Source organism: Fukomys damarensis, unplaced genomic scaffold, assembly GCF_012274545.1.
Source record: "Fukomys damarensis isolate Sample0158 unplaced genomic scaffold, DMR_v1.0_HiC HiC_scaffold_5, whole genome shotgun sequence".
Classification (NCBI taxonomy): domain Eukaryota; kingdom Metazoa; phylum Chordata; class Mammalia; order Rodentia; family Bathyergidae; genus Fukomys; species Fukomys damarensis.
Window position 1 is genome coordinate 13828236 of NW_022900917.1, and position 26616 is coordinate 13854851.

The 26616-nt window shown below is 38.8% G+C and overlaps 1 protein-coding gene across 1 annotated transcript in view; it reads right to left on the bottom strand.

Moving 5' to 3' along the window:
* Positions 1–1246: 1246 nt before the first annotated feature.
* Positions 1247–26616, bottom strand: part of LOC109117891 (protein SMG5-like) — a 124152-nt gene continuing 98782 nt past the window's right edge. The window contains 3 exon segments of the mRNA XM_033759937.1: positions 1247–2647; positions 2650–3651; positions 3654–4362. Coding sequence (XP_033615828.1) covers positions 1413–2647; positions 2650–3651; positions 3654–4353 — 2937 coding nt within the window. The 5' untranslated portion in view covers positions 4354–4362 and the 3' untranslated portion in view covers positions 1247–1412.

Here is a 26616-nt window from a genome sequence, read left to right on the forward strand (position 1 = left end):
AGCAGAACTAAGAGACAATCTACAATGTGGGAAAAAATTTTTACCAGGTGTTCCTCAGACAAAGGACTATTATCAAGGATATATAAAGAACTCAAAACAATCAGTCCCCCCAAATATAAAGACCCAATTCAAAAATGGGCATCCAAAATGAACAGACATTTCTCAGACAAAGAAGTAAAAGCAGCAAGTAAATATATGAGAAAATGTTCCACATCACTGATCATTCGAGAGATGCAGATGAAAACAACACTGAGATTCCACCTCACCTCACAAAGAATGGCTGCTATCAAGAAATCACACAATAACAAATGTTGGCGGGGTTGTGGAGAGAAAAGAGCCCTTCTCCATTGTTGGTGGAAGTGCAGACTGGTGCAACCACTATGGAAGTCAATATGGAGATACCTCAAAGAGCTTGGACTGGAGGTTCCATTTGACCCAGCCATCCCCCTGCTGGGTACCTTTCCAAGAGAACTAAAATAATCATATCACAGAGAAGTATGCACACCCATGTTTATAGTGGCACAGTTTGTAATAGCTAAATCTTGGAAACAGTCCATTTGCCCATCCGTTGGAAACTGGATAAAGAAGATGTGGCTTTTCTATAAAATGGAATATTACTCAGCCATAAAGAATGAGAAAATAGATTCATTCATAAGAAAATGGATACATATTGAAGATATACTCCTAAGTGAAATAAATAAGTCACACATGTGTAAATACCGAATAGTTTCCCTGGTGTGAATAATCTGCAATAAAACATAAGATCCTAATAAGATTACTGTCATTTAGAAATGAGAAGAAAAGAGCTAAAGGTGTAGGGAAGGTGGGATGGGTAGGGGAAGGGTAATAAGGGAAAAGAAAAAAATATGAGATAATGAAAAGATGAAAATAAAGTGTTTGTAGATGGGGAGGGGAGGAGGTGGTGAAGGGAGGGCAGGGGTAAAGGGAAAAAGTGAGAATCAAGACTTGTCATGTAGAGGTACAAGATCCCAACAATGAATGTAACTGTACTGTATCCCTAAAATGTACCAATAAACTCAATTAAAGCTGAAAAAAATTAAATGTTTCATGTTATAAAACAGAGTGAAGCAAATTGTAGAGCATCCAAGGAACTAGACCTGCCCCTGGGAGAGCTTCCTGGCTTTGCTGCTTTGCCAAAAGAACACTGAGCATGGACCTAATTTTGAGATTTTTTTTTTAAGGAAAAGGTGGCATCAAGCCAAGATGACAAGAAAGGAAACAAGAAGGCCTCCAGAAGCCGGTACACTGAAGTTCTACTTGTGGGTAGACACAAACACTCACACAGTGGTTACCTTAACATTGGGTGCTTACAAGAGAAACATATAGAGTTTGACCCATGAATGCTGAAGGTGAAGAAAGAAGAGAGATGTGACCATGGAAATTCAACCCTATTAGCTGATTGGCTTCCACTCTCTGTGGAAGTGCAGGATGTTCTTGATTTCCATTCCAGCTTCGGTTGCTGTCCCCAAGACCAACTGTAGAGGATATGAGAAATTTCTAGGGTTGTCCAAACAGATATCAGTGATGACGGTCACCACGCTGCTGGGATCAGGTATTCCTGGCCTGGATGAGTCCAGCAGACCTTTGCAAAAGTCAAGAATATTATAGAGGTCCCAGGCATCAGAATCTGGCCTGGTCATCCTGGGCATCACCAACCTCTTGGACACAAAGGACTGGCAGAGAATGTACTGGTTTCCTCTCTTCAGGTCGTCCTCCAGAAAAGTGATGGCTGCCAAGGCCCTGTGGTCCTCTCTCCTTAGGATATACAAAGTGTCCACCACAAACTTGGGTATGATGAGGAAAAATTTCCCACGGGTGGTGAGCTGCTGGATGACCGAAAGATGCTCACAGAGAGCCCTGGGGTCAGGGAACAGGTAAGGGGTCAAAGCTGACCGAGTCTGGGGGTCCCTAAGGGTCTTCTCTAGCAGTGCCACTTCACGTTGAAGCCAGAGCTGGATAACATCTTTGAAAAACCTGATCCTTGAAGGTCTCTCTGGAAGCTGCCCAGATAGGGCTTCTGGTCTTTCAAGTGTACTGCTCATGAAGACACCCAACTTAGAGTCAAACCTCAGGAAGTCTCTGGGGAGTCTAGTGGCAAAGTGGCCGAAGCTTTGGAGGAAACAGATACCCACAGCAGCCTCATCCTGGGTGCTGAGTGCAGACAGAGCCTGCCGTGCACCCACTCTAACCTGGGAAGCCTGAGGTGGAGAGTGCTGGAATAGAGCAATATCCTCAGGGAGCTGTGGGAAGGTAGGGCTCTCTGGGCCTTGACAGCTCCACAGCAGGTCATGCACGAAGTGGAACAGACCCAGGCCTGGCTGCTGGAGGTCTCCCACCAAGGGTAGCAGATTGAGCAGCACACACAGGTGGTTCCTTAGGCTCAGCGGACTCCATCGCCATGAGGTGAGGAGGATGTGGTTGGTACAGAGCCAGCCTACAATCACCTTGAGGGTGGGCAGCCGCCCCTCCGCAGACAGGACTTTCAGGTTCTTTTCAATGGGATGCAGATGCTTAGGAGAGGCTAAGGGAGGGGCCCTGCCCCCTGAGGAACCAGTGTGGAACTCAGTGTCTGGGAAGCTGTTCACATTGTCCTCATTGCTGGAGGGACAGAGTTGAGGCTCAGCTCAGGAGGCATCACTTTGCTGCTACTGAAGACAGGAGCCAAATGCAAGCTATATGTCCCTTGGAGCTTTTGGTCCAATGGCACAGATACATTTGCAGAAATAGTTGTTTTTAAGAGATCTAGGAGACTATTAGAAGATTTGCATGCCTTTATTTTCTTCTTGGCCTGGTCAGCTTCATCTTTGGGTGTGGCTCCACTTTCCGGCATTGGCTCTGGATTCAGGAAGCCACCTCCTTCTTCATGACTTATATCTGAACAGGAAGTGTCACTATTCGCTTCTGAGTGGATCTGTGACCTTAAAGATTCGTTTTCCTCCTCCATTTCATCCGAGTCACAGCAGGAGTGAAAACTGGCCGCTGAGATGTAACCTTCACTGGAGACAAAGGACCACCTATGGCAGGGAGTCCTGGAGGCTGGAAAGTCTGGGTGCCCCGCTCCAGTCTCTTTTTCCTGGCTTCCATCACTGCAGACAGCCACCTCCGGATGTGGCTTCCCTCACTGGAGCACACTCTGAATTTTTATATTCACATGTTGAATTAGATGAGAGAAAAGGGTCAAGGTGAAGAGGACTGCTGGTTTGTGCTGTTTTGAGCCTGTTTTCCTCAGCCTGTTCATATTCATCAGGCAAAGAACCACCATGTGGAAGAAGAGGCCATCTGGGAGAATCAAATAGCCCTTGGGGGGCTTTCCCTCAGTGGGACCCTGGCACGAACCATGTGGACATGGCTGATAAGAAAGACAGAGAAGGAATTCTTCCAAAACCAGCTGGCACAGGGCTGTCAATCTGGCTGCTTTGAATTTGCGCTGAGGCTGCAGGAGACTCTGAAGGTAGAGGAAGCTAACCAGCAGCCGTTTGTTGTCCCAACACTGTCTCTGGCTGTAAGACAGTTTCCTTCTCTGATACCTTTTGAGACAGCTGTAACATTTCCCTGCATGATCATAGAGCTGTTCGAGGTTCCACACTGCCCCCTTAAAAGGCACTTCTGAATGGAGGCAGCGCTGATAGAAGTGGCCTTAACATCATGGTATTTGCTCCCAGCCAGAGCTCCCAACTGGTTGAAGGGCATGCCCATGTCTGGGGCCAAAGTCAGGGCTCTGTAATAGCATCTCTCGGCCAAGTCCACAGTGGCCAGGTCCTGGAACTCATTCTGATAGCGGAACAAGTCTCCCAGGTAGAGCAGGCAGCAATGGCAGGCCATGCGAGCCCAGGCAGCCTCTTCCTCTGACGTGGGTCCTGCTTTCTGGCAGCCGATCAGGTGAATCTCTCCATGAGGCCAATCTATGTAGCTCTGTAACCTCAATTCATAGTGCCCCTGAAGAAATAAAAAGAGATGCTCACAGGACTTGAGGCCGCCCTTCAGGTGAGCCCACAAGGGAGCTTTCCAGAGCTCGACAGTGTCCTTGTGCTTTCTGTTGGTCTTCATAAGCAACATGACAACAGCAGAGTACATTTTCCTCCACAATAGCTCTTCTGCCTTCCTCCCATAAGACACTGGGTGCAAGAACAGGAGTCTGAGGCAGACTTGCTGAACTGCATCCCTGAGGGCCAGGACGTGTGGCTTCAACACCTCTCAGTGGGCATTTCCTTTATGCAGAAACAGGTCAAGACGCTGAGCTGCCGAGCAGACTGCCTGGTAGAGGAGTCTGGCCTTCAGGGCTTCTGCTTGGCTACTTTCCATGGGGCTGGATTTTTTTCCAGTGACACCCATGTGTGCCTCCTGAGAAAGACAAAAGCTGTTAGCTGTTCATCCACAAAGACAAAAAATAATAACCACCACCAGAACAACAAATCAGCCCTCTTAGATAAAGCAGGCAAATCCTGCCTGTCCTCCAGGTCTCTGTGTAAACAATTTCTTCTAGGAGGCAGCCTCTGACTCCCAAATTAGACAAGATGCCTCCCCTTCACAATGCACCAGCCTCCTTTGGGATTCTGCAACTCAACTGGATGTGAATTTCTCTTGATTTTTTCTTTTACCATGGAATATCCATTATAATGACATGTTCTTTTTCTATCTAACCAGAGCAAAAAGTATCTCAAAGGACTGGCCAGAGCCAGTTCTCTCTCATGTCCCCAGTATTAAACAATGCCTGCTTCAGCTGGATGCCCAGTATATAATAGGAATAGATAAGGTTTATTCCGCATATCACCTCCTTGGGGATCACTTTTAATTCCATGCTTGTAATGGATATGAGCCACCTGTTTTGCTATTTAAAATGCATTTCTAAAAGTGAAATGAAATTTTATGTGATTTCCACTAATGCCAACACAAAAAGAAAAACAAAAATCGTCCCATGTCAAGATTTAAATTTATTCAAGAGTTTGAAAGTGTGCATAGATCCCAGGGAGCAGCTGTGTGGACCAGAGTGGTGCTACTGAAGGCTGATCCCACCCAGGAACCTGCCCCAACACCAGAGGCATGAGCACACCCACCAAAGCCACAGGTCCACCTAGAAAAGAGCTGTATGGGTGCAGGACCTTCATCCAGAGGCCCGCCACACTATCAGTAAGTGCATCCAGATCCTGGGGGGCAGCTGTGTGGACCAGAGTGGTGTGGCCATGGACAGATCCCAGCCAGGGCCCTACTCCAGCCTCAAAGGTGTGGACACACATGCCCAAGCCACAGACCCACCTAGAAAAGAGCTGCACAGGTGCACGAGCTTCAGCCAGAGTCCTGCAGTACCATTAGCCACAACCAAGGGCACACCTGGAAAAGAACTGCACAGATGCATGAGCAACAGCCAGAGGCTCACCCCAATAATACTAAGTAAGTGGAGACCCTAGCCAGAAGCCTACACAGACAACAGGAACTGGGGTACACAGCCCCCAGCCAAAGGTCCTCCCAGACAACAGCTACACAAGAGCCTCAGTGAGAGGCACACCTAGATACCATCCCAAGTATGCACAGGCCTCAGCCAGAAGCCCACCCAGACAACAGGTCAGCTCAGAGATCTAAAAGGCCACCATTCTAAACACAGGAATTGGTGTATTGGTGAGCAGCAGAGTAAAAGCTGCTCAGTGACTTGCTGAGACTTGAGGACCACTGGGTGAGCAAAAAGTTGCCTCAACAAAGGCACAGCAGGCTGCATCTACTGAAATGAAAAGTCATGGAAATAAGTCTCAAAACCAGACTTCCAGATTACCTAAGGCAAGCCCAAAGGGTAACAAGATGGATCAATCTGATACTCAACCATCTGGACTCCCTGAACTGACAAGGAAAGAGGACATGGAAAAAATGAAATCAGAAATGATTTCTCGGATAATAGCAGAGATTGTGCCCATGGTACAAGATATGATTAATAAATCTAGAGTGGGCACAGATAAAAATAATAGAGAAGCCAAGAAACATAATGGCATCCCAACATAGGAAACAAATGGAATCCATACACAGATGCAAACAGATTCCAAGAGATTTAAAACTCCATTGAGTGGAAAACACTCCATTGAAAGTTTACACAGCAGAACGAGCCAATGAGAGGACAGAATCTCAGATACAGATGATAGGATTGCAATTAGTGACTGGGAAAAAATTTTTTTCATCTATAAAAAACCAACAGCCAATATCATACTAAATGGTCAAAAGCTGAAATCCTTCACACTAAAATCAGGAACAAGACAAAGATGTCCACTATCACTGCTCCTGTTCAATATAGTTTTGGAAACATTAGCCACAGAAATTAGACAAGAGAAAGAAATAAAAGGAATAATGATAGGAAAGGAATAAGTCAAATTGTCATTATTTGCAGATGACATGATACTCCATATAGAAGACCCCAAGAACTCCACCAAAAGTCTTCTAGACATAATGACCAGATTCAGCAAAGTAGCTAGAAAAAAGGTCAACACACAAAAATCAATATCTTTCCTGTACACCAAAAACAGACTCATTGAGAGTGAAATGGGGTATACAATTCCTTTCACAATAGCATCTAAAAAATGAAAATACCTAGGAATCAACCTAATGAAAGAAATCAAAGACCTCTACTCTGAAAACTACAACACTCCAAAAACAAGAGATTGAAAAAAATAGAAAGATATCCCTTGTTCCTGGGTAGGAAGAATCAACATAGTGAAAACAGCCATGCTTCCAAAACTGCTATTTCAATTGAAATTCCAGCAGCATACTTCCCAGACCTTGATAAAACAATCCAAAAATTCATTTGGAAGAAGAAGAGACCTAGAATAGCAAAAGCAATTCTAGGCAATAAAGACAAAGTAGGGGCATCACAATCCCCAACTTGAAACTATATTACAAAGCTACTGTAATAAAAATAGCATAGTACTTGCAAATAAGCAGAACTGAGGACCAGTGGTATAGATTAGAAGATGCAGAAACAAGTCCAGACACACTCAGCCACCTCATCCTTGACAAAGGAGCCAAACACCCTCATTAGAGGAAAGATAGCCTCTTTAATAAATGGATCTGGAAAAACTGGGTTTCAATTTGCCAAAGATTAAAACTAGATCTATATCTCTCACTGTGCACTACACTAAAATTGAAATAAATTAAATATCTAAATATTAAAGCAGAAGCACTGTACTGGCTAGATGAGAGATTAGTTAGAACTTTTGAAGACAATGGCACCCGAAAAGATTTCATGAACAAAATATCAGTTGCCTGTGAACTAGCACTAACAATCAAAAAGTGGGATCTCTTCTTACTAAAATGATTCTGCACAACAAGAGAAATGACCAACAGGGTGAAGAGACAAGCCACAACGTAGGAAAAATTTTTCACCAGCTCTTCCTCAGACAAAGGTCTACTACGTAGAACACATAAAGAACTTAAAAAAAAAAAATCAGCCCTCCTAAATTTAAAGACCCAATGAAAAATGGGCCCTGAAATGAACAGACATTTCTTAGACAAAAAAGTAGAAATAGCAAATAAACATATGAAAAAATGTTCAACATCATTGGTCATTTGAGATATGCAAATTAAAACAACACTGAGATTCCACCTCACCCCATAAAGAATGGCTGCTATCATGAAATCAACCCATGACAAATGCTGGTGGGGCAGGTGGGGGAAAGAGGAATCCTGCTCCACTGCTGGTGGGAGTGTACACTGGTGTACCCCTGTGGAAATCAGTATGGATATAATCAAAGAACTAGGATTGGAGGTCCCATTTGACCCAGATATCCCCCTGCTGGGTATACTTCTCAAAGAATTAAAAGAGTCATACCACAGTGATTTATGTGCATCCATGTTAATAGCAGCACAATTTGTGATAGCTAAAATTTGGAAGCAGCCCAAGTGCCCACCAGTGGGAGACTGGATAAAGAAAATGTGTGGGTTTTTAAAAATATAAATGGAGTACTAATCAGCCATAAAGAATGAGAAAGTAGAGACATTTATAGCTAAATGGATGCACATTGAGGCTATACTCTGAAGTGAAATAGGACCCATATGTGTAAATACCAAATAATTTCTCTAGTGTGAGAAACTGAAAGTGTAAATAAGGACTAAAAAGTATAATAGATAATGTGAAATAGGAAGAAAAGGGGAAAGGGGAAAGGGAAAGTGTAGGGGGAAAGAATGAAAGGAATGGAATTAATATGACTAAAAGAAAAAATGGAAACAAAGTCTTTGTAGATAGGAGGGGTAGAGGGGTTGAAGGGAGGGCATGGGAATGGGGAAAAGAGAAGAACCAAAATGGATTACATAAAGGTGCAAATTTCCAATGATGAATGCCGTTACATTGTATACCTTAAATGTACCAACAAAATTTTAAAAAACAGAGTATGGATTCTTTAGAGAATACATCCTGGAATATTTAAATATATTTTATAGTGTAAATATGTCAACATTAAATTTTAATATAAAAATAAGATTCCTTACTCTGGTTGGAATTTACTTTTTAGAAATTCAGGATAGAGGGGAAAGAGAAATACACACCTTATAATACCAAAACACACAGAGGAAACACTAAATAGAAAATGTCCTACTTCTATTCATTTGAAAAAGCAAATTAAATGGGTTGGGGATGCCGCTCTGTTGAATAGCACATGATGTACTTAGTACACTTTTGACCCTGGAAAGGGAGCAGAAGGGAGAGGAAGGGATGGAAGAGGGAAAAAATATGAAGAGCAAACATGAGTTAATGTTTCATCATATCAAAATATGATGTTGGGCATGGTGGCCTATGCCTGTAATCTGAGCACTTGGAAGACTGAGACAGGAATAGTTCGACACCAGCCTGAATTACAGCTACAGCCTGTTTCAAAATCCATATACACAGGGCTGGGGATGTAGCACAGTGGCACCACACCTGCCTCCAAGCTCAAATTCCTAACTTTGATACCCAATACTAAAAAATTAAAAAATAAACACAAACAACAAAATAGTAAAATACGTTATAATATCTGATATTCAAAATCCTGGTGCAAATTGCACAAACTTACACAGCCAGGGACACTAAAAGCTTAAAAAGATTTTTTTCATTTATAAGGACTCTAACTTTATGCTATTATGATCAATCATTCTAAGGAGAATTTTTTGTTATTATGACTTATGGATCTGCATGTTCAAATGACTGTCATTAGAGAGCAATAGTAATTAAGCATATATCATAAAGTTTTGATTCAATAAATAAAATATAGGCTGGAGTATCAAGTTAAAAAAAAAAACCCTATTGAACATATGCAGTATCCACAGTGTCATTAGAGCCAGAACCAAATAGAGTTACCTGTATCCTATGATTAAAGTGTGAAAAGTTGAGAAGAAACAAGGAGAGAGTTAAAGTAAGACAGACACATTCTGGCAGGAGATCAAGGAAGCAGCTGGGATCCAGAAGTTGAACCAGCAGTGCCAGCCTTTTCCTGGATAGGTAAATAAATGGCTACCCTGGCCTTTCTCAGTTCCAAGAAAGCTGATACCTGGAGAAGCTAGACCTAAAATAGATTGAAAGCATATAGCCCCCCAAATTTTTTCTAAAAGGATATTGAGCTTTTTATCGAATCTAAAAGTCAGAAGCTAGAAACTAAGATAGAGAAAGAAAAAAAATTTAAATACTAATTAGAATAAAAAATGGATTTTGCTTGAAACTGCAGACAGAGAAGAACTGACACTTTTATACTAGCCTCTTCTCCCTTCCACTGTCCACTAATTATAACTATTGAATTCAGGTGACCATGTTTTTCTACAACCCCACCTAGGTGGCTGTGGAAAACCTATTTACAAAGGTCACAAGTTTAGAATCTCCCAGATTTGAACTGGCTTCATAAAAGGTGTGGAAACTTCTCCCCTGTCCTATCTGATACAAGTATCAGATGTTAGAATAGTGCTCTAATCCTCAAATCCTTGAGCTGGGATGAAATGTGGAAATAAATGCACTTAGCCTACACCAAACATTATGAGTGCCAGGAATACTAAAAAGAAAATCTGTTCCAAGAAGATGTCAAAATGTTGCCTAAATTATTTCTAGAAGAACCATAGATAGGCTTAGATAAAATAATCCATTCATAAAGGTGGTAAAATGAATAAAAGTTTTCTAAATATAAGTTTACCCTCTAGAGATCATTTAATTTGTGAAATTATCCTCCATTCAATATGTCTAGACAAGTAGAAAATTGATCAGCTTGAATCAAATTCCTCAGTTTTGGAGATTCAAAAGCTGCTCAGACATCAGATCTCCCTCTGGCCTGTATGCACCCAGTCCGTGGGTCCAGGTGCTACACCCTCCCTAATGGGCACCTCCATTACTGCTCCAGTGCCAGGAGGGTAGCTGTGCAGGTGTTGCTGAGCACCCCCTTCTCTGAGACCTCCTGATTGTGCCAGTCCTTGAACCCATTCTGCAGAGGCATAGCTGGTTATAAAGGGTAATTTTCTGAGCTCCCAAATTTGAACATCTTTAAAGAAAGGGTGGGGGAAACCTGTAGTAGAACTGTTTGGAGTTCAACCCTGCAGGAGGTCGGGGAGCTCCATTTGGGCCTTGCGGCCTGAGGTCAGTCTGCATCACGGGGTTCTACCATCGACTAGCTGAGATAGGGGGATTCAGTTCTGCACATGGCTGCACACAATGTGTATTATGACAGCAGAGATATAGTCTGAAAGAGGCCCTTCAAAATCATTTTTTGTCCTTTTCTTTCTTTTCCTCATTACACTCTGTAAATTCTTTTTTCTGTCTTCTTTCACCAACTCAGTCTCTTGCTCCACCATATTGTCCCTCATCTCCCTTTCTGTTCCTGCTCGTGCCATGACTCAGATTTCTTCTTTTATCATTTTTTTTTTTCTTAATGTTCTTTTTTTCTATCATTGTGCCTCACTCAAGGGTCAGTAGATTCAAGGGAAAGTGAGCCTCTATTGCTGTTAAGGGGATATATTCTTGTCCTTATACTTGCACTCTATCTATCCCTTTTGAGCTTAACAGTTGCCTAAAGATTGTATGGTCATTCTGTGTCCTCTGGCTTCATTTGAAATCTTCTCCAGTGCTTTCACTTATTTACTCTTCTCATCCTAACTCTATCTAGGCCCCCATCCTAAATGGTAAATATGCTATATTAAGGAGTTTGTTTATTGCAAACATATATTGGGCTGCTTCTTGATTTTAATTTAATTCTCATGGTTTAAAGGTGATAGATTAATGACTACCACAAGTGGTCAATTTGCAAGTGGTGATTGATCCTATTGTGTTGTTGATTGTATCGACTGGGATAAAGGATAGGGATTGATTTGACCAGTTGTTTCCTCTGATATTGTGAAAATGAGAATGTTTATGAGTCATTAGAGAATCAAAAGCTAAAATACAATGATATCAGGAAGATTTAATAATCTAGAGATTGAATCAAGGACAATCCAACAGCAAAAATAAAAATGAGAAAACACTTAAGCAAGACACAAGGACAGACTTCCAGTTTACCAATGGCAAACAGTAGGGCAAAGGAGGATGAAAAGTCCAATAGTGAACCACCAGGACACTCAGAACTCACAGCACAGGAAGTAACAAAACAGATCAATCAGGCTCTAGAAAAATTCAAAACAGAAATAATTTCCCAGATAACCATAGAGATGGTGAGCAAAATGAGAGTCATGATTTGAGATACTAGAAGAGAAACTGACAAAAAAATAGATGAGCTCTGGACCATGATAGAAGCCATGAAGGCCCAGCATATGAAAGAAATGGAAACAATGAATGCCCAACATAAGAAAGAAATGGAATCCATTAAACAAATTCAAACAGATATCCCGGAGATTAAAAACTCTATTGAAATTGTACAAAACAGAATAAAAGAATGTGAAGATAGAATCTCAGGTATAGAAGATAGGATCTCAGACAGTGACTGTGAAAAGAGAGGTCTCTTAAAAACAGTAAGGGATCATGAGAAATTGATCCAACAACTCCTAGATGATGCAAAGAAGAATAACATAAGACTGATGGGAATCCATGAAGTAGCAGGAGAAAATGCAAATGACTTAAAAATGCTGTTCACAGAATTAATGACAGAAAACTTCTGAAACAGAGGGAAAGAATTTGACATACAGATAAGTGAGGCATATAGGACTCCAACTAGACACGATCAAAAAAATCTACACCTAGACATATAATAATCAAGATCCCAGAAACCCAACAGAAAAACAAAATACTACAAGCAGTAAGAGAAAAGAAACAAATCACATGCAAAGGAAACCCCATCAGAATCACAGCAGACTTTTCAACACAAACCCTTAGGTCAAGGAGAGCCTGGAGTGAGGTATTTCAAGCCCTAAAAGAAAACAACCCCCAACCTAGACTGATGTATCCTGCAAAACTCTCTTTCAAAATGGATGGGGAAATAAGATACTTCCATGACAAAAAACACTGGAGGAACTTCATGAACACCAAACCAGCCCTGCAAGGAATTCTAAATAATATCCTAGAAAAAGACAATGAAGATCACAACACCATGAGGCCCAACAGAGCAAATCAAATGGTCAAAGAAAGAAACTAAAAGGAGAGGGCAAAAAATTCAAAAAGAGTCAACAAAAGGACAATAACATGACAATAAGAAGTCATATCAGTTATAACATATCAGTTATAACCATCAATGTCAATGGCCTCAATTCTCCAATCAAGAGAAATAGACTGGGAGAATGGATTAAGAAGCAAAATCCAAAAATATGTTGTATACAAGAAACACACCTAGTGCAAAAAGAAGCCCATAGACTGAGAGTGAAAGGGTGGAAAACAATTCTCCATGAAACAGGAGCCCAGAAAAAAGCAGTGGTAGCAATCTCATTCGCAGACAAAGTAAATTTCAAACCAAAACAGATTAAGAGAGACAAAGAAGGCCACTACATTCTTGTAAAGGGAACAATTCAAGAGGAAGAGATGACAATCATAAACATATATGCACCAAATATTAATGCCCCAACTATGGAAAAAAAATATAAAGTAACATGAAAAACCAAATAAGCACTAATACAATTGTAGTGGGGGATCTAAATACCCCACTATCACAAATAGACAGATCATGTAGGCAGAAAATCAGAAATGGAATACTAGAACTGAAAGAAGCTTTGGAACACATGGACTTAACAGACGTCTACAGAGTATTTCACCCCACAAAATCAGAATATACATTCTTTTCAGCTGCACATGGGTCATTCTCCAAGATAGATCACATACTTTCTCACAGAACAGGTTTCAATAAAGACAAAAGAATCGAAGTTATTCCCTATATATTATCAAATCACAGTGCAATAAAGCTGGAGATCAATAACATAAGAAACTGTAGGAACTTCACAAACACACGGAAACTGAACAACACTCTGCTGAACAATCAATGGATCACAGAGGAAACTAAAGAAGAAATCAAACAGTTTTTATAAATACATGAAAATGCCAATACAACATACAGGAATCTATGGGACACAATGAAAGCAGTTCTACGGGGAAAATTCATAGCCCTGAATCCCCACACTAGGAAAACAGAGAGGGCTCAAATAAAAAACCTAATGATGAATGTTAGACTCCTAGAAAAACAAGTGCAAGAAAAACTCAAAGCTCAAACAAGAGAGGAAATTATAAAGATTAGAGCAGAAATCAATGCAATGGAAACTAAGAAAACAATACAAAAAATAAATGAATTGAAGAGTTCGTTTTTTCAATGAATAAATAAACTTGATAAACCCTTAGCAAACCTTATCAAAAAAAAAAAAAGGAAAGAAAAGGCTCAGATCCATGCAATCAGGAATGAAAAAGGTAAAGTCACAACAGATCCAACAGAAATCCAGAGGATCATTAGTATCTACTTTGAGAACCTATACTCTAATAAAATGGAAAACAAAAGAAACAGACAGATTTCTAGATACTTATGAATTACCAAAGTTGAACAAAGAAGATAAAAACATTTTAAACACCCCAATTACAATCAGTGAAAGAAAAGCCCAGGTCCTGATGGATTCACTGCTGAATTTTACAAGACATTTAGAGAAGAACTATTGCCATTACTCCTCAAACTTTTCAATGAAATTGAAAGGGAAGCAATACTTCCAAATTCATCCCTGGAAGCAAGTATCACTTTGATTCCCAAACCAGGGAAAGATGCAACTAAAACAGAGAACTACAGGCCTATCTCCTTAATGAATATAGATGCAAAAATCCTTAATAAGATACTAGCAAACAGAATACAGAGGATCATCAAGAAGATCATACATCCTGACCAAGTCGGATTTATTCCAGGGATGCAAGAATGGTTCAACATACATAAGTCAATAAATGTACTACACTATATTAACAAAGTCAAGGACAAAAACCTCATAATCCTCTTGATAGATGCAGAAAAAGCATTTGACAAAATTCAACACCCATTCATGATAAACACCCTGAAAAAAATTGGAATAGATGGTCTATATCTCAACTTAATAAAGGCTATCTATGAAAAACCAACAGCCAACATCATATTAAATGGTGAAAAACTGAAAACCTTCACGTTAAAATCAGGAACAAGACAAGGATGCCAATTCCTCTTCAATATAGCTCTGGAAACATTAGCCATAGCAATTAGACAAGAGAAAGAAATTGAAACAATAAAGATAGGAAATGAAGAATTTAAACTGTCATTATTTGCTGATGATATGATACTGTACATTGAAGACCCAAAAAACTCCACCAAAAGACTTCTAGAGTTAATTGACACTTTTAGTAGAGTAGCTGGATACAAGGTGAATACCAAAAATCAATAGCTTTCTTGTACACAAATAACAGACTCACTGAACCAGAAATTAGGGAAACAATTCCTTTCACAATAGCATTCAAAAAAATGAAGTGTCTAGGAGTCAACCTAACAAATGAAGTGAAAGACCTCCACACTGAAAACTATACCACTCTGAAAAAAGAGATCGAAGAGGGCATAAGAAAATGGAAAGATATCCCTTGCTCCTGGGTTGGAAGAATCAACATAGCGAAAATGGCCATATTACCAAAACTGCTATACAGATTCAATGCAATGCCAATTGAAATTCCAACACTATACTTAACAGAACTAGAAAAAAGAACCCAAAAATTCATTTGGAACCATAAGAGAGCTAGAATAGCAAAAGCTATCCTAGGCAATAGACACATGACAGTGGGTATAATAATTCCCAGTTTGAAACTATACTACAAAGCCACTGTGATAAAAACAGCATGGTACTGCAAAGAAACAGACCTGAGGATTAGTGCAACAGACTGGCAGACACAAAAACAACTCCAGATGTACTCAGCTACCTCATTTTGACAAAGGAGCTGACCATCCCCACTGGAGGAAAGATAGCCTCTTTAATAAATGGTGTTGGAAAAACTAGATCTCAACCTGCCAAAGATTAAAACTAGACCCTTATCTCTCACCATGCACTAAGTTAAAATCCAAATGGATTAAAGATCTAAATATTAAAACAGAAACACTAAATTTGCTGGAAGATAAGTTAGAGAGAACTCTTGAAGATATTGGCATAGGAAACAACTTTATGAACAAATCCTCAGTAGCACGGGAACTAGCAGAAAGAATCAACAACTGGGATCTCATCTTATTAAAAAGCTTCTGCACTGCAAAAGAAACCATAAACAGAACTAAGAGACAACCTACAATATGGGAAAACATTTTACCAGCTGTTCCTCAAAGGACTATTATCTAGAATATATAAAGAACTCAAAACAATCAGCCACTCAAATATAAAAACACAATTCAAAAATGGGCATCTGAAATAAATAGACATTTCTCAGACAAAGAAGTAAGAGCAGCAAGTAAATACATGAAAAAATGTTCCACTTCACTGGTCATTCAAGAGATGCAGATGAAAACAACACTGAGATTCCACCTACCCTAGAAAGAATGGCTACTATCAAGAAATCAACCAATAACAAATATTGGCGGGGTTGTGGGGAGAAAGGAACCCTTCTCCATTGCTGGTGGGAGTGCAGACTGGTGCAACCACTATGGAAATCAAATGGAGATACCTCAAAGAGCTGGGACTAGAGGTTCTATTTGACCCAGCCATCCCTCTCCTGAGTATCTTTCCAAAAGAATTAAAAGAATCATATCACAGTGACATATGCACACCTAAGTTTATAGCATCACAGTTTGTAATAGCTAAAACTTAGAAACAGCCCGTTTGCCCATCAGTTGGAAACTGGATAAAGAAGATGTGGTTTTTCTATAAAATGGAATAGTACTCAGCCATAAAGAACAAGAAATTAGAGTTATTCATAGGAAAATAGACACATTTTGAGGATACACTCCTAAGTGAAATATATAGGTCACACATGTAAATGCTCAATAGTTTCTCTGGTGTGAAAAGCTATAATTGTACACAAAATCCTAATGAGATAATTAATAATGTGAAACAGGAAGAAAAGGGCTAAAGGTGCGGGGAAAGAGGGAAGGGTAAGGGAAAAGGAATAAGTGACAAGAAAACAAATGACAAAACGAAAAAATGGAAATAAAGTGTTTGTTAATGGGGAGGGGAGGAGGGGGTGAAGGGAGGGCAGGGACAAGGGGAAAAAATGAGAACCAAGACCTGTCAGGTAAAGGTATAAGATCCCAGTAATGAATGTAACTGTACTGTACACCTAGAATGTACCAACAAACTCTATAAAAAGAAGAAAAAATTCGTTAGTTTAAAAACATCGAAAGGATTTTTATAAATATTTATCATTATTCTAATAAGTTCTGCAAACTGAAAAAGCCATGAATGTGGGTCACTGCACTCAAATATCTTCCAATCTAAATAGCAAACAAAACACTAGGGTTCTACATATCAAAGCATGAATTTATGCAAATAAAATACAATTTCTTATTATTATCAGACAACAATTCCTAAGAATGGACATAAACATGCCCTGGTTCCCTGCCACACTTCACTCTAATACTAATGATTAGGTCCACTTCTTATCAACTTCAGGACCTCTTCCTTCCTTTGAAGATACTGGGATAAATTCCCAGCAGGCTTATTGATGCAACACAACTCAGCTCAGCTGTCCCTAATGAAGCCATGGGCCAATCACAAATAATTCTCTGAAGCTTGATGTTCCCTGAACTCAAACTCCTGAAAGCTCAGAATCTTGGTTCTAAAATGAATAATATTAAATCTCTTCCTTCAAATAAATTCAAAAGAGACTCTTTGTACCCCACCTTGGAGCTCATCAGTAAGCTGGGGCCCCTGAATTTACTCCTGCTCAGACTTCAGGGTGCTCGGGCTTCCATCCCACACACTAGCCTCTCAAAACTTCTAGAATCTATTGCTTTATGCACTTGAGTTGACTCTGCATAATTGGCATTATCTGGATACCCTGTGGCCAGAAGGGCTGACTCAAATCTCTTCCTTGGGTAGGTAATATAGACCCAGACAATAAAGTGTAGGAAAGTCAATGAGCAGAGGCTAAATTACAGAAAAAAAAATTAAAATCATCCACAAAATATATAAATGTTGCATTTACTTGAAAATTAGGGCCAGCTATTTCCCTGCAACCTAAATAGGTGAGAGAGTACGGGCTTTTCTTATGATGATTCCTATCCCTCAGGATTAAGCACTGAAGGGTCAGAATTTTCCATCAACCCAGAAAGGTCCTTTCTCCCAGTATGAGATGTAAAGAGGGATGTTAGAGTTCAAACCCACCTTGGAAGGACCAGCCAGTTGCAATCTCCAGGATGTCTCCAGTCTCAGATGTATTTTGCAACAACTCTTCAAAGCACTGATTACTGTTTCTGAACTGTAACAATGAACAATGATCTCAAGGATACCTTTGTAAATCCAGTAAAGAGATTCTGACAGTGGCTAGAGATCCAACAAATTCTTGGGGAACTGGGTATCTATGAATCCCTACAAATCATTTGAACATCTTAAAGTGAAGATTCATATTCAGGGAACTTGGGCTGAGGCCTGGAATTTTACAGTTCTGGCTGGGTCCAGGACCATAGTGCCAGTACCGCTGGCCTACTGAGCACTCTTTAAGTGGCAAGGCTCTGGATCATCTAAAGCATGAGGTAGCTATTCACAGAACATCAGTATTTGCCTTGAAGGTAATAAATAGTATTTCTCATTCCTGCCTTGGTCCCGAAATTACCTCTATCCATGAGAACTCTTCCTCTAAACTTTATTTCAGGCCTGATTTATTTCCTTATTCAGTTATTGGTACATTTTAGGTATACAGTACAGTTACCTTCATCTTTAGGATCTTGTACCTTTACATGACAGGGCTTGGTTCTCATTTTTTCCCCTTACCCCTGCCCTCCCTTTACCCCTCCTCCCTTCCCTATTTACTAATACTTTATTTCCATTTTTTCATTTTCTCATATTTTTTTCTTTTCCCTTATTTCCTTTCCCTTACCCTTCCCACTTTCCCCTATACCTTTAGTCCTTTTCTTCCTATTTCACAGTCAATTATACCATTAGGATCTTGTGTACTATTATAGTTTATTCACACCTGAAAAACTATTTGGTATTTACACATGTGTGACTTATTTTTTTCACGTAGGAGTATATCCTCAATATGTATCCATTTTCCTATGAATGACTCTAATTTCTCATTCTTTATGGCTGAGTAGTATTCCATTTTATAGAAAAAACACATCTTCTTTATCCAGCTGCCAACTGATGGGCAAATGGGCTGTTTCTAAGTTTTAGCTATTACAAACTGTGATGCTATAAACTTAGGTGTGCATATGTCACTGTGATATGATTCTTTTAATTCTTTTGGAAAGATACCCATCAGAGTGATGACTGGGTCAAATGGAACCTCTAGTCCCAGCTCTTTGAGGTATCTCCATATTGATTTCCATAGTGGTTGCACCAGTCTGCACTCCTACCAACAATGGAGAAGGGTTCCTTTTTCCCCACAACCCCGTTAACATTTGTTATTGGTTGATTTCTTGATAGTAGCCATTCTTTCTGGGGTAGGTGGAATCTCAGTGTTGTTTTCATCTGCATCTCTTGAATGCCCAGTGATGTGGAACATTTTTTCATATATTTACTTGCTGCTTTTATTTCTTTGTCTGAGAAATGTCTATTTCAGATGCCCATTTTTGAATTGTGTCTTTATATTTGGGTGGCTGATTGTTTTGAGTTCTTTATATATTCTAGATAATAGTCCTTTGTCTGAGGAGCAGCTGGTAAAATGTTTTCCCATATTGTAGGTTGTCTCTTAGTTCTGTTGATGGTTTCTTTTGCAGTGCAGAAGCTTTTTAATAAGATGAGATCCCAGTTGTTGATTCTTTCTGCTACTTCCCATGCTACTGAGGATTTGTTCATAAAGTCTTTTCCTATGTCAGGCCTGGTTGTTAAGAAACAAGGCCAACTTGTTAATATTAGAGGCCTCCCTTGCAAAGTCAACTGAATGAAAATGAAATTAAAATACATAATAAATAGCATCTCTTTTCACCTCACCAACTTATGAGATTCACGTACAGACTTCCTATACCCAAGCCATACTGGAAGCCAGTCCTTGGTAAAGTGCACTTCTATAACCCAAAGAATTTAAATACACACACACACACACATATTTACATATATTAGAAAAAAAGATAACTTCCTCCATAAAGACAGCACCATTACTATTTCTTGTCTTCCCTCAGTCCAACCTAGACATAAAGCTGGTTTTCTAGAGCCTTGTTTTTTTTGGTTTTTTTGTTTTGTTTTGTTTTTTTGGTACTGGGGATTAAACCTGGGTCCTTGTGCTTGCAAGGCAGGCCACCAAACCACTGAGCTAAATCCCCAGCAAGAGCCTTGTTCAGTTATGGGAATTAGGAAATTCTTAACATGAGCCTTAGAGAAAAAATTTTCTGAGAAGAAATAGATTGGATGTAAGCATAGCTTCTTAGCTGTTGCTCTTCCTCTGCATAAATTTGAGCTATAAGAATGGCATTTCCCACAGAAAAAGTTGACCCTCAGCTATGATGTAAGTGTTTAATTTAGACCTTGGGCTAGGTCTGGTTTTGGGGGTTATTTTGTTGTTCTTATTGTTTTACCAGAATTTTAGTTCACTGTTGTGAGCCTACATTTCACTTCAAAATATTTTAAAGAAAATATCCTAAAAGAATTCACCCACTAATAAATAGAATAGTTTCGATTAAATGGAAAAACTCCTAGAAAGACATAAGGTATCAAAACTGACACAGAAAAAAAAATTAAAATCTCATAGACACATAAAAGATATTGAGATAAGAATCTTAAAACTTCCTACTAAGAGTAGTACAGTTCTGATGACCATGGTAGTTAATTTTATCAAATATATAAAGAATTAATTCTAATTCTTCAGAAGCCCTTCCAGAGTACACCCCAGATTATTTGGTGAGGTAAGCATTACCCTGATACCAGAGCAAGACTAAAGCTTCAACACCAATATCATTTATGAATAGAAGGTATCAAACTCCTCAAAAAATACTTTTTGCAAATTAAATCCAACAACTTTTTAAAATGTTTATATGTCATAATAAGAAGAATGTATCTCAAGAATTCAAAGTTGCTCCCATATCTGAAGATCAATTAACGCATCCTATTATGATGAAAACATATAGCAGAGGAGGAATGAAGGGAGATTTCCCCATCTGATGAAAAGTTCTAAAATAAGAGGCACTGTTATAGTTAATAATAAAGGACCGAATATGTTCCTATAAGAGCAAGAAGACAGGGATGTCTACTTTTTCACTTTTATTCAACATTGTACTAGAAAATCTAGCCTAGCAATAAGGTAAGAAAATGAAGAAAACAAAATTGAAAAACTATATTTGCAAATGACAGGGAACCCACAAAAATTATTTAAATAACTTCAGCAAGGATTCAGACTACAAAATCAATTGCACATCTATAGGCAGACAAAACTGAAATTTAGAAAATAAATCCATTTCCCATAGTACCAAACAGAATAAAATACTTGGAAACAAATTTAACAGAAGTAAAAATTTATTTTCTGAAAACTATAGAAGTTTTTGAAATAAATTAAAGAAGATTTAAATAAATGGGAAGACATCCATATTTATAATTCTGTAGCTTTAATATTATAAAATAGCAGTAATCCCTAAATTGATCTACAGATTTGATGCAAGGCTTATCAAAATTCCAGCTAGCTTTCTTGCGAGAATTCACAAATCTATTTTAACAGCAACTATGAAAACACAAAAAGATCAAGAAGAGTTAAAACAGGGTATGTAGGTCAGTAAAGGGCCTGCCTAGCATATTCATAGCCCTGGGTTCCATATTCAGTATCACAAAAGAAAAACACAATAATAATTATAATTAAAGGAGAAGAATAAAAGGACTCACACACTTACTGATTTCAAGTTACAACAAAGCTATAGTAGTATAGTAATAAAAAATAGAAATTGAGATAGATATAAACAAATTATCAAAAATTTTAAAATTTATAATTAATTGATTTTCAACAAGCATGCCAAAATAATTCAGTGCAAAAATAATAATCTTTTCCAAATGGTGCTGGAACAACTGTATAGCCATATGCAAGAGTGAAGCTGGACTCCTTCCTTATGCCATACACAAAAATGAACTCAAAATAGATCACAAAATAAATATAAAAGATGAAATTATAAAATTTTATTAGCAAAACCTAGGAGAAAATATTTGCAACGCTGAATGAGGCAAAGTTTTCTTAGATATGACACCAAAACATAAGGAAGGGACCATACCAAACTCTTATAAAGAGTGTTTTCATGAACTTACTACTTTCTATATTAAGGAAATTTGTCATAAACTTCATACACAAAGTTCTCTTGCTAAAGTGACAGCCAGTTTTCAGATGTCCTGGCTGCCAGTATGACTTGGAAAATGTGTGTGCCCGATGGAGTGAGGCCTTCCTTCCTGGAATCTTCTGGGAAGAAGTTATTCTATATAGTTTGAAAATACCATTTTGGAGCAAATCCAGAAGTTATTTGGTGCTGTCTAATGAAAAACAAATCAAAGAATCAAATATTTGTTTTATCCTAAGTAGTTAAAATAATACAGAGAAAAAAATTTAAGCCTCAGAAATAATCTGTAATTATAAAAATTGATTTTCAAACACTAGAAAGAAGATTCTCTTTTTTAAATGCCAAATATGCTATACTTAGGACAAAGAAATTGGAATATTTTTATTTTAATTTGCCCATATATGATACAGATGATATCTTTCCTGGCATTCAAACATAAAGTAATTCAAGAAAAAGTAATAAACATTTTGGAACATAATAGAAAATAACATATTTATGGCTTCAGTTTAGAGAAAGTTTTAAATAGGACTCAATATTCAAAATGCACTGATCTAAAAAAAGATTGACATTTTCAGTTGCATTAAAATCAAGAAGTTAAAATTTTTAAAAAGTACTAAATACAATTTAAAAATCTATTAGTATAGGATATACATGGTTCTCTTAACAATAAATGATTAGCACCAATAATATTATTTTTAAGTCTACAAATCATAAACAAAATGATAATCTAGTCAGGCACTTGAATAAAAGAGACTATCAACTGACTGACAACATTCAAAGAAATTCAGTCTTGATAATCAAATATTTGTACATTAAAATCACAATGAAGGACAGGACATAACCTCCAGCTAACAAAAAATGTTTCAAGTTTGACAAAACCAAGTAATTGCTGTGATATGGAGTGGGTAGAACTTTCACCTTTTGCTGATATAACTTACAAGTATTGAACACTTTCCTTACAGCTCAGTACCGCCAATTCTGGATTTACACACCAGAAATCTCTTACATCTGTGTACCACTTGACATATAAAAAATAGTCCTAGCAGCACTGTCTATAACAGATAGAAACAAACAAACAATAACCACCAAAAAAAAAAAAAACCTGGAAATAACTCCATTGTGTATCCATGGTAATCTGGATAAATAAATTATATCTACTCAGCATTAAAAATAAATGAACCACACAATACACATCCATATGGATATATCACACAAACATAATGTTGAGCAAAAGCAGCAAGCTGTAGAAAAAAATACCAACTTTGATGTATTTTTTCCAAGGCCCAAAATAGGCAAAACTGAGCAATGTATTGTTTAGGAATACATACATAGCAAAACCAGAAAAATACATAAAGGAATAGTTGTCACAAAACTCAAGGCTATATTTTCCTCTTGAAGGGAATGTCTACATATTTTGTATGTAAATTTAACTATGTCAAATAAAAAGATAATTATTCATAAAAATACTAACTAAAAAGTATATTACAGATTTGTATTCTTATATAGTTGGACATTGGTACATTAAACCCTGTGGTAAACTTGAATTTAAAATGTCAGTAAATATTAACAGGCTTTGTTTTGTATCAAATAGACAAATTGACTAAAACCAACCAAAAATGTTCAAAAGTGACTGGGGTATCCCTCAGTGGTAGAATGTGTGCTTAGCACATAAAAGATCCTGGATTCAATCCCTAGCACTGAAAAGAAAATGTTTAAAAATTTTTAAACAATTATCTTCATACATTAGGAACTACAAAAGAAAAAGAAATAAAATGAAGAGTTATAAACTAGAATCACCTCTCAAATAATCATTCAAGATACAAATGATCCCAGGTATTTGATGTGAATTAGGAATGGTCATCACTTGTGTAGTTAGGAGAATATGATATGTAATGCAAGTTTCCTTTTAGTTTAAGTCTGATACTAATTTTTTTTCTATTTTACTTTTCTCCTGCTTTCAGCCACAAAAGTCAAGCTACAACTAAAGATTAACTCTCTGGTATAAATAATAATGTTTTTATCAATCATTACGAACTATATTCCTATTGAAATCCTGCAGCATTTTTTGCAAACCTCTTTTAAAATGAGCAACTTAAAAGTGACTCATATTAGGGTGTCATCTTTCGGCAGCTATGATCCAAGTAGGATCAGACTGCTGGGAGGAAAACATGTCCAGATATATCAGTTGGAGCAGTGAGAAGATGGGTGTCCGCGCACTTTGAAGAGTCTCCAGGACATCTGGAAAGCCACGTGTCTCAGGTGAAGATCACCCGAACACGTACTGCTTCCCGGGTATGTGGCTTGTGTCTAGATGTCCCCCCAAGGCTCATGCAGTCTTTTTCTCGAAGGTAGCTAAATTTAGAGTGTGTGATGCTAGCATTAAGGGCGCGTGACTACTAAACCTACACATGAGTGACTGGTTTGGCAGGGCCCTAATCTGAGTAAGATAAAAGGAGCAAAAAGACACTGTAAAGCTCTTGTGTTGCTTTTCTACTGTCTGCCATGAACTGCTGTCCCTCTTCCACCCTGCCTTGGAGCCAGCTGATTATGGACTGAAACCTCTGTGGACCATAAGCCAAATAAACCTTTCCCCATTTAACTTTGGGTCCAGCTGTTTTATCTCAGCAATGAGAGAAAAGTAATTAACATACCAGGTGTCTGCAAACTTCTATGTTCTGCTCTAGAGCTCTTATTTCAAGAATATGGACAAAAATATCTACTAAGTCTTTGAAATGGTTAGGAATAGACATTATCAAAAGATAGGAGAGAGATGGGGGGGAGGGAGAGAGAGAGAGAGAAAGAGAGAGAGAGAGAGAGAGAGGGAGCCTATATGGCCTGAACATATTGATCTTCAGAATGAAAGAAAAAAAAAGACTAAAAAGAAACAAGATAAATGTTTTCATACACCCTTTTTCTGTATGATTCCAAAAGTAAGCCAGTAAGGCAGGTATTAAATCAAGAAAAAAAATCAAGAGAACTTTTCATTAACATGCTCCAAGGATAAATGAGCACTCCAGGGAGGCGAGGCCTTCAAACCATGGAAAGAGTCCAATCCAAGTCAATAGACAGAGGACAGCAGATTGGCTTAAATGACTGCTGACATTCTTTTAATTTTCATTTTTTCAGGTGCATGGGAAGCAACCCTTATGTCATTATGGGAGCTGGTGAAGAGGTCTTTGTAAGTCTCCTGCCTCTGCGGCCCAAATTGGTCCCAGAGTCTGTGCAGCTCAGAGGGTGAGCAGCTGTCAAGGACACCAGGACTTGAAGTGAGGGGAGTAAGCACACGCGGAAACCATGAACTACACAGACACAGACTGGAGTCTTTCCCATCTCTCCCTTCCTCCACCTTAACTGATGGGTGTGGCCTGCAGGAGAAGATGTTGCACCTTCTCAGCTGCCATCCTTTTTTAAAGCCAAATACTCTCAAGTTTCCTCCCGTGATGATTCACTAACCTATTTTCAGATGCTGTCTACCAAATCGCTATGGGTTTATATAAAAACTAAAATTACATTATCTGAACATTCATTTCGGCCAAATAAAGTGAAAGGAAGGTTTCTCCTTCATTTGATTTCTCCTGTTGCAATGGATAACATCACGCTCACGACAAAATCTAGACAAGACAGATCCGGAGCACAGCCTGTACCTTTTAAATAAAATCTGTCTTTGTTCAAATAGCCTGGATGAACCAAGGAGATTGCAGTTTCAACCCAGAGGAAAACCGACCCTAGCAAGGACCGCGATGTTGACAGAAGAGCGAATGTAATCATTGTCTGCAGGCAAAGGCTTCACTTGGAGAGAGCTACAAGGACAGGCTTCTTCTTATAGTAAGAGAGTGAAATTTGAACTTTTCTGTCAGTGACAAGGTTAGAGCGAGGCACCACCCACGCAGAAAATGAATCAGACACAAAAAAGCAGATTCTCCTAAAACTTAAAGCACTGTTGGAGGACACCTTAACTCTTTCAGAATACTGGCAAACAAAGCCGAACAGGCAGATATGTACAAATATTGTACAGTCATCATTTAGTGCTCTCAGTATTGTTGGGGCAGTGGAAAGAACCTCACATATCCAACAGAAGGGGAGATTGAGTGAATTTGAGTTTATCCAAGAAATGTATTACCATATCCTGCAATCTGTTCATTATGCATCATGATTATAAACCACAAGGTACCATGACAAGTAAAAGGTAAACAATAAAACAAATTGGAAAACTATAGGTCTCTCCATTAAAAATAGAAGTAAAAATTTCAGGATGCTGCCAGGATAGCAAACCCCCCAGAGATGCTTGACTCTGCCCCAGTGCCCAACAAACTTTCTGCCCAGGTGAGACAGAGATTGGTTAGTTTTACATACTTGAACTTTAAAAAGCTCTGAGGAAGTAAAAGCGGTTTAGATCCACGTCAGGTGGGGATAATGAGGGATGGGAAAAGTTCTGCTTAGAGGAGAAGAGGGGCCTCAATCGGGTTTGTGGGAAGAAAGGGAGAGGAACTTCTGCCATCTGTCTTTTATCTCAACTCGCCTGGTCCTGGAACCAAATCCACCCACTTACCAACTACGTGCAGTGCAAGAGCCAGACAGCCAACAGCTAGCCAGCCAGAGACATCAGGGGAACTAATGTCCAAGCCTGGACAGATCCTGGAACCAGCAGAGAGGAGCAAAACACAACAGGTGCAGGTAGGTGGAGACCACCTGATCAGCAGGATTAGCAGCAGCTGCCAACTTGTAAACACACGCAAATACTCTGCTTCCCAGACTTACTACGGTGAGGAAGAAAGGATGGGAGGAGGCAGTGATCTATCCCAGGTGGTAACACCAAGCT